Genomic DNA, 7,229 nt, shown 5'->3' on the forward strand with positions numbered 1-7,229 from the left:
GAGGATCTCTTAGTATTATCCGCATCCAACAAGCTTAGTCGGGAGGGAATAATCACAGCCGCTTGATATGCACTCTGCTCTGCCCAGAGAGGAGTTTTTTAAAAACCATCAGCTGAAGTAAGTGACTTATTTTACCTCTTGTTTTGGGTTTGAATGTATTTCAGCTCAGTGAGAAGTTGTTGTTGTTGTTGTTGTTTTGTTGTTAATGGACGGTGAAAGCCACAAGGATGGGAATGCAGATAGCCTCCAGGGAGATAATTGGAGAGGCGTGTTCTCAAAGGAAACTTTTCTCCCTCTCGCCTCTGTGGGCTGCATGCTTTGGAGCAAAGGGGCATTCAACCGATTAATAGCAGGCCGGTGGAGCAGAGCACAAGTCCAGATAATACACTCCAACTGCTGGATGTTTGACTACAGACTGTGGGTGTGTTCAGGGAACCAGGAGGGAGGAGGGGACACAAAAAGTCAAGTTGTAGGTTAAAAAAAAAATCTTAACTCACACACCGACTGTAAGACTACATCAACAAAACAAATGTACAAATCATTGAAGTAAAACAATATAAACAATATGTTATATATAAAACATAGCGAGCATAATAAATATTACACATTCACAAAAAAGTAAACATAACCTATTTGGTTTTGGTACATTGTTATAAATCACTGATCTGAAAAGTGTACATCATATAAAAGGTTCCAGTTTATCAAACTTCTGATTAAAACATAAACTATTGGAAGCCTCTAAAAGAAGTATGCTATTTTATAAAAAAGTTAAATATTAAATGTGGTCAACAACAAAATCAAATAAATAAATAAATAAATAAATAAATAAATAAATAAATAAATAAATAAATAAATAAATAAATAAATAAATAAATAGTTTTAAAGGTCCATATATGCTATTTGGTATGCTATTTTATAAAAAAATAAAGTTAAAAATAAATAAATAGTTTTAAACTAAATAAATAAATAAAGAAATAGTTTTAAAGGTCCATATATGCTATTTGGTATGCTATTTTATAAAAAATAAAGTTAAATATGACATGTGGTCAACAACAAAATCAAATAAATAAATAAATAAATAAATAAATAAATAAATAAATAAATAGTTTTAAAGGTCCATATAAATGCGCATGTGTCAGTTTATGAAAGTGATGTAGGGTCGGTTGTGCTGGGTTGGGGGGTTTGGTTGGGGGTGGAGGAGGTGGGTCGGTGGGTCGGTGGAGGGAGTGGAGGAGGGGTGGGTCGGTGGGTCGGTGGGTCGGTTGTCTGGCAGTCAGCTGGTCGGATAAACACAATGCCAGTCTTTGTTTTATTTTCGTGACGCAGAAAATTAAGGAGGCCTGAATGCGGAGTCGAGGCTGCTGGCGTCCTGTAATCAGGCCAACGCGTGCCGTCCGGATTATCTCGTTAATTTCTTACAGAAAAAAAAAAAAAATCTCTCAGAGCCAATAATAATTAATAGCAGGGCAGGTTTTTTTTTTTTTTTATTATTATTATTGAACGGGTGTGGAGCAAGTGACAGATTGAGGATAGGAGTGGCCGTTATTGGCTCTATAATAAGGAGAGGAGGGATCCTACAGGTAGGGGTCAAACAGAGGAATACAGACTAATTAGCTGCTATACGACACAAAGATAATATTACGCTCTATTAAACATTGGATTATTATTTTTTTGTTCAGCATTTTTTTTAAAAACACTAATATATTTAATATTCCATTATAATTAATATGTATTAGGTTGTATGTCTTATTTCTAGATGTGTTAATATGTCCCATATACATATTTAATCTCCTATAATATAACTATTTCTATAGAATCCCTTTAAAAAAAAGGTACACGTGTCTCACAAAGTGTTTATTCCGTAGTGGACCTTTTATGCTATTTATTTCATGCATTGCTGAGTGTCATTGTAAATATAATTTAGGCTATATTGTTGCGCTTTATTTTGTCATTGTAACATATTTCATATATTTTAAAGAATTGTTCTCTGTTGTTTTAATAAGATGTTAACATAACATAAGTTTGTGGTGCTTTCACCAGTAAACTACACTATTTTTGAAGTAAAATATGAGACGTTTTCGTATTAGTCTATTGCCCTTATGTCTTCTGAATATAATGGATACTTTGGAAAGAAGTATATAAGATAACTAGTTATTTATTTCAATGTGGCTTTATGATCACTAGAATACCCCTCAGGGTGCAACCTTTTATTAGAAATACATACAAAAAAAAACATGCAAGTTGCATGATTCACAGTCATTTGCAACGATCCATATTGATTATAATAGTATTTACATTAACAACTGGCTCAAAGTCTCATCTATTAATTCAATAATCAAGTTAAAGAAGCCCTTTAAAGTCAAACTGTGTTATTTAGTGTTTTATTTTGTACCTCCTTTAAATCAGGAACCTGGATACTTTGGAAAAAAGTATATAAGATAACTAGTTATTTATTTCAATGTGGCTTTATGATCACTAGAATTTAACTCTTTTTTTTTTTTTTTTTTTGCACAATACCAGGAGAAAAATGTAGTGGGGCCATCTTCTTGTTTGTTTAGATAAAGATGAAGTGCTCCTCTCTAATCAACACTTTTCGATAGTCTCACCTTCCAAATCTAATTACCGGGAGCAATTCATTAGGAAAAGGAGTGTCAATAATATGTCAGACTTCACTTTGGGGAATGCCTCCATGTTTCTAATCATTTGCTAAAGTTGTCCTTCGTATTTTAATTCGGTTACATTTGAATGTACAAGGGCTTTTAGTGGGAACGAACAATGGGCCCCATATATAGAAATGAAGATGCTGGGTTGTGTTTTAAATGAGAGCTCAGTTTGCAGTATTGGCTTCTTTGTTTGTTCCCTAAAGTCTTTTGTTATCAGCATTACTTATCGGTCAACAGTGGGCTTTGTTTCTGCAAATGGCCCCCCAATCAGCTGTCTATTTAGCTTGGCCTAACCTGTGGGTATATGCTAATTGAGAGCCCGGTTGGGGCCCAAAGAGTGTGCGCATTTTAACGACAATGTTTTGTTTTGGTGCTATAAGAGGAGAGGAGGAGAGGAGTGTGTTTTGGGAGGAGGAGGAGGAGTTATAGGAGCTGTTAGTGTGTGTGTGGAGGAGGAGGTGGGGGTGATGGTGTAAACGCATGTCAGCCAGACAGAGCATCCTCAGTCCAGCAGGGACAGCTGGGGGCCTCCACTCCCCTTTAAGAGCCTGAGGTCTGGAGGACGCCCACTTCTTTAAATACCAACAACCCCTAAAGACCAGTCCTGCTCTGTGTCCTGCTCCAGGTTGATCTGGACGAGCTGAACCACCAAAACGGAGACGAAAGAGGATTAAAAACAACAAAAAAACACCTTTTTCTTTTTCTGCCCCTGTTTGTCTCCTTGGTCCGGCCTCCAGCATGATGTCCTACCTGAAGCAGCCGCCGTACACGGTGAACGGACTGAGCTTATCTACCTCAGGAGTGGACCTGCTGCATCCCTCCGTGGGGTATCACGGTAATACCCCTCAGGGTGCAAGCTTTTATTAGAAATGCATGCAAAAAAAACCATGCATTGTTGCATGATTCGCAGTCATTTGCAACGATCCACATTGATTATAATAGTATTTACATTAACAACTGGCTCAAAGTCTCATCTATTAATTCAATAATCAAGTTAAAGAAGCCCTTTAAAGTCAAACTGTGTTATTTAGTGTTTTATTTTGTACCTCCTTTAAATCAGGAACCTGGATACTTTGGAAAAAAGTACATAAGATAACTAGTTATTTATTTCAATGTGGCTTTATGATCACTAGAATTGAACTTTCTTTTTTTTTTTAAAAATGATGTTTTGTGAAGTGTATTCAAACAGGAAAACGGCACAGGAGTTTTAAAGATTAAATTCTAAATTGAAATTGATTCATTTTTTCTTTTTCTTCTTATTGTATTCGTGTTAGTTTGTTGCACTTATTGTATTCGTGTTAGTCTATTGCACTTATTTCTTCTGAATATAATGGATACTTTGGAAAGAAGTATATAAGATAACTAGTTATTTATTTCAATGTGGCTTTATGATCACTAGAATTTAACTCTTTTTTTTGTGTGTGTTTTGTGAAGTGTATTGAAACACAGAAGTTTTAAAAATGAAATTCTAAATTGAAATTGATTCATTTTTTCTTTTTCTTCTTATTGTATTCGTATTAGTCTATTGCCCTTATTTCTTCTGAATAGTGTTTTGTTTTGTACCTCCTTTAAATCAGGAACCCCTCGCAAACAGAGGAGAGAGAGGACGACCTTCACCCGGGCCCAGCTCGACCTGCTGGAGAACCTGTTCAACAAGACCCGGTACCCCGACATCTTCATGAGGGAGGAGATGGCCTTAAAGATCAACCTGCCTGAGTCCAGAGTGCAGGTGAGCCTCCTACACACACACACACACACACACACACACACACACACACACACACACACACACACACACACACACACACACACACACACACACACACACACACACACACACACACTTCATGTCAGGTCATCACTGGGCTTTTATCTGCCACTTCAGGACAGAGTGTCCTTTTCTACGTTGAAGTGCTTGAAAACAGTATATTAATATTACTTTGTCCTTTTCTGTGTTGATTCCTATTAGTTAGAAACTCACTTTATGAAATAAATTAATTTTAGGTTAAGGTATAAGGAACGTGTGAATATAATGGATACTTTGGAAAAAAGTATATAAGATAACTAGTTATTTATTTCAATGTGGCTTTATGATCACTAGAATTTAACTTTCTTTTTAAAAAAAATGATGTTTTGTGAAGTGTATTTAAACACAGAAGTTTTAAAAAAATGAAATTCTAAATTGAAATTGATTCATTTTTTCTTTTTCTTCTTATTGTATTCGTATTAGTCTATTGCCCTTATTTCTTCTGAATATAATGGATACTTTGGAAAGAAGTATATAAGATAACTAGTTATTTATTTCAATGTGGCTTTATGATCACTAGAATTTAACTCTTTTTTTTTGTGTGTGTTTTGTGAAGTGTATTTAAACACAGAAGTTTTAAAAAATGAAATTCTAAATTGAAATTGATTCATTTTTTCTTTTTCTTCTTATTGTATTCATATTAGTTTGTTGCCCTTATTTCTTATATAAGATAGTATATAAGATAACTAGTTATTTATTTCAATGTGGCTTTATGATCACTAGAATTGAACTTTCTTTAAAAAAAAATGATGTTTTGTGAAGTGTATTTAAACACAGAAGTTTTAAAAAAATGAAATTCTAAATTGAAATTGATTCATTATTCTTCTTCTTCCAGGTGTGGTTCAAAAACCGACGGGCCAAACACCGCCAACAGGCCCAGCAGACCCAGACTGGAGCCCAGAACAAGGCTGTCAGTAAGCCGGTGAAGAAGAAGAGCTCCCCGGTCCGAGAGAGCAGCTCTGAGAGCGGAGCCAGCGGCCAGTTCACGCCGCCCTCCAGCACCTCTCTGCCGGCCTTGAGCAGCAGCAGCAGCGGCAGCAGCAGCAGCGCAGCACCGGTGTCCATCTGGAGCCCGGCCTCCATCTCCCCTCTGTCCGACCCCCTGTCCACCTCCTCCTCCTCCTGCATGCAGAGGTCCTACCCCATGGCCTACAGCCAGGCGTCGGGCTACAACCAGGGCTACTCGGGCTCCTCGTCCTACTTCACAGGCATGGACTGCGGCTCCTACCTTTCACCTATGCACCACCAGCTCTCTGCAGCGGGCTCCTCCATGAGCCCCATGGGGAGCAGCGGGGTGTCCGGCCACCTGGGCTCCGGGTCCTCCCTGCCCTCGGCGGCCTATGGAGCTGCAGGTCTGGGCTTCAGCAGCCCTGCAGACTGCCTGGACTACAAGGACCAAACGGCCTCCTCATGGAAGCTCAATTTCAATGCAGATTGTTTGGATTACAAAGACCAGGCTGCGTGGAAATTCCAAGTGTTGTGAGAGGAGAGAAGAAATAATAATAATAATGATAATTAAAAAAAAAAAAGGGACAATTCCTCATCTAAAACAACAAGGTTTGGAGCAGCAAGTGCAGCGTCCCCTCCTCCATCCTCCTCCACCTCCTCCTCCACTTTGGGCCCCAACTTCTACCTCGGGCAGAGCAGAGCAGAGCAGGACTGCCAGCCGGTTGTCTCACTTGTTGGGTTAACTTATTGAACATTCAGACTGACTTTTTTTCCCCCAAACTTTGATCAAGGACATGGAACAAATGTGTTGACCAAAAGGAGAAGAAGAAGAGAAAAAAAAAAGGATCAAAAGAGTGAAAGATCCAGTAAAGCCTAACTTGGTTGAGTGTGAGGAATAGGTCAGGTTTTTTCTTTTCTAAGCTCCTTAAAGACTCCCTTCTCTTGTCTTTTTTTTATTTTGTTGGCACGCTGAAGGGCCCCTTTGATCAAAGCGTTACGCATGAGTGTGTGTGTGAGAGTGTGTGTTAAAGAATGTGTGTGTGAGAGAAAGAGAAAAGCTCTGACACGAACCTGGATGCACTATTAATTTATGAGAAATGTTTAAAACTAGTTATAAGAGACAATCAGTCTGTTTGCCTGTGCGCATAAACCTTCCTTGTGTGTGTTTTTTTGAATTATTCCCCCTCCACATGTGTTAGATTTGTTTTTAAGAAGATAATTGTGATTCTTTGTACCACCTGTATGCAATTCTGCTTCACGGCCACAAACCCAGCTGTGATTTTGATAGATTTATTTTCCTGTCTCGAGTGTTTAAATGATAAATTATTATGAGGACATGTTAGTAGAATGAAATAAAGGGAGTGCGGAGTGAATCAGGCCAGCAGCGAGCAAGGTCCACTGGAGCTGTAAAGGCCACACAAACACACTAAACAACAATAAAGACCACTTGACCTGACTGAACTCTGTGGCTGCATGTGTACATCCATCTAAATCTGCTGTGTTTCTCCATGTTTTCACCACCTGTTTCTGCACACAACACACCACAACATGTAAACAAGCCTACAGGAAAGAAAGCCCATCTCAATTATCATATTTTACCCTTTTTGATTCGCCATGAATGTTATATTTAAGTGTCAGTAAATTTAATCCTCGTGATGATCACCAACATGTCATTATAATGGTCTTTTTTTTATAATGGTTTTAGATTTCTACTACATCACTAGAGTCCTTGATTTCTGTCCAGGCAGAGGAGGAATGTGAATTATGTGAGAGCTATGTTAATCCCGTCTCAGTAAAGAGGATAATCCAAC

At 38.1% G+C, this 7,229-nt stretch overlaps 1 protein-coding gene across 2 annotated transcripts; it reads left to right on the top strand.

The window, feature by feature from the left end:
- The first annotated feature begins 3,401 nt into the window (after positions 1-3,401).
- On the top strand, positions 3,402-5,953 carry LOC129107245 (homeobox protein OTX2-like). Of its 2 annotated transcripts, none has more exons than XM_054618680.1 (3): positions 3,402-3,513; positions 4,241-4,392; positions 5,306-5,953. In XM_054618680.1, exons 1-3 carry the CDS (start codon positions 3,402-3,404, stop codon positions 5,951-5,953), a joined length of 912 nt encoding a protein of 303 aa, XP_054474655.1. The 2 variants fall into 2 exon arrangements, with proteins under 2 accessions (XP_054474655.1, XP_054474656.1); XM_054618681.1 differs by having other exon boundaries at positions 3,402-3,498.
- Positions 5,954-7,229: the final 1,276 nt, after the last annotated feature.

The sequence above is a fragment of the Anoplopoma fimbria genome, chromosome 18, assembly GCF_027596085.1.
Source record: "Anoplopoma fimbria isolate UVic2021 breed Golden Eagle Sablefish chromosome 18, Afim_UVic_2022, whole genome shotgun sequence".
NCBI classification, from domain to species: domain Eukaryota; kingdom Metazoa; phylum Chordata; class Actinopteri; order Perciformes; family Anoplopomatidae; genus Anoplopoma; species Anoplopoma fimbria.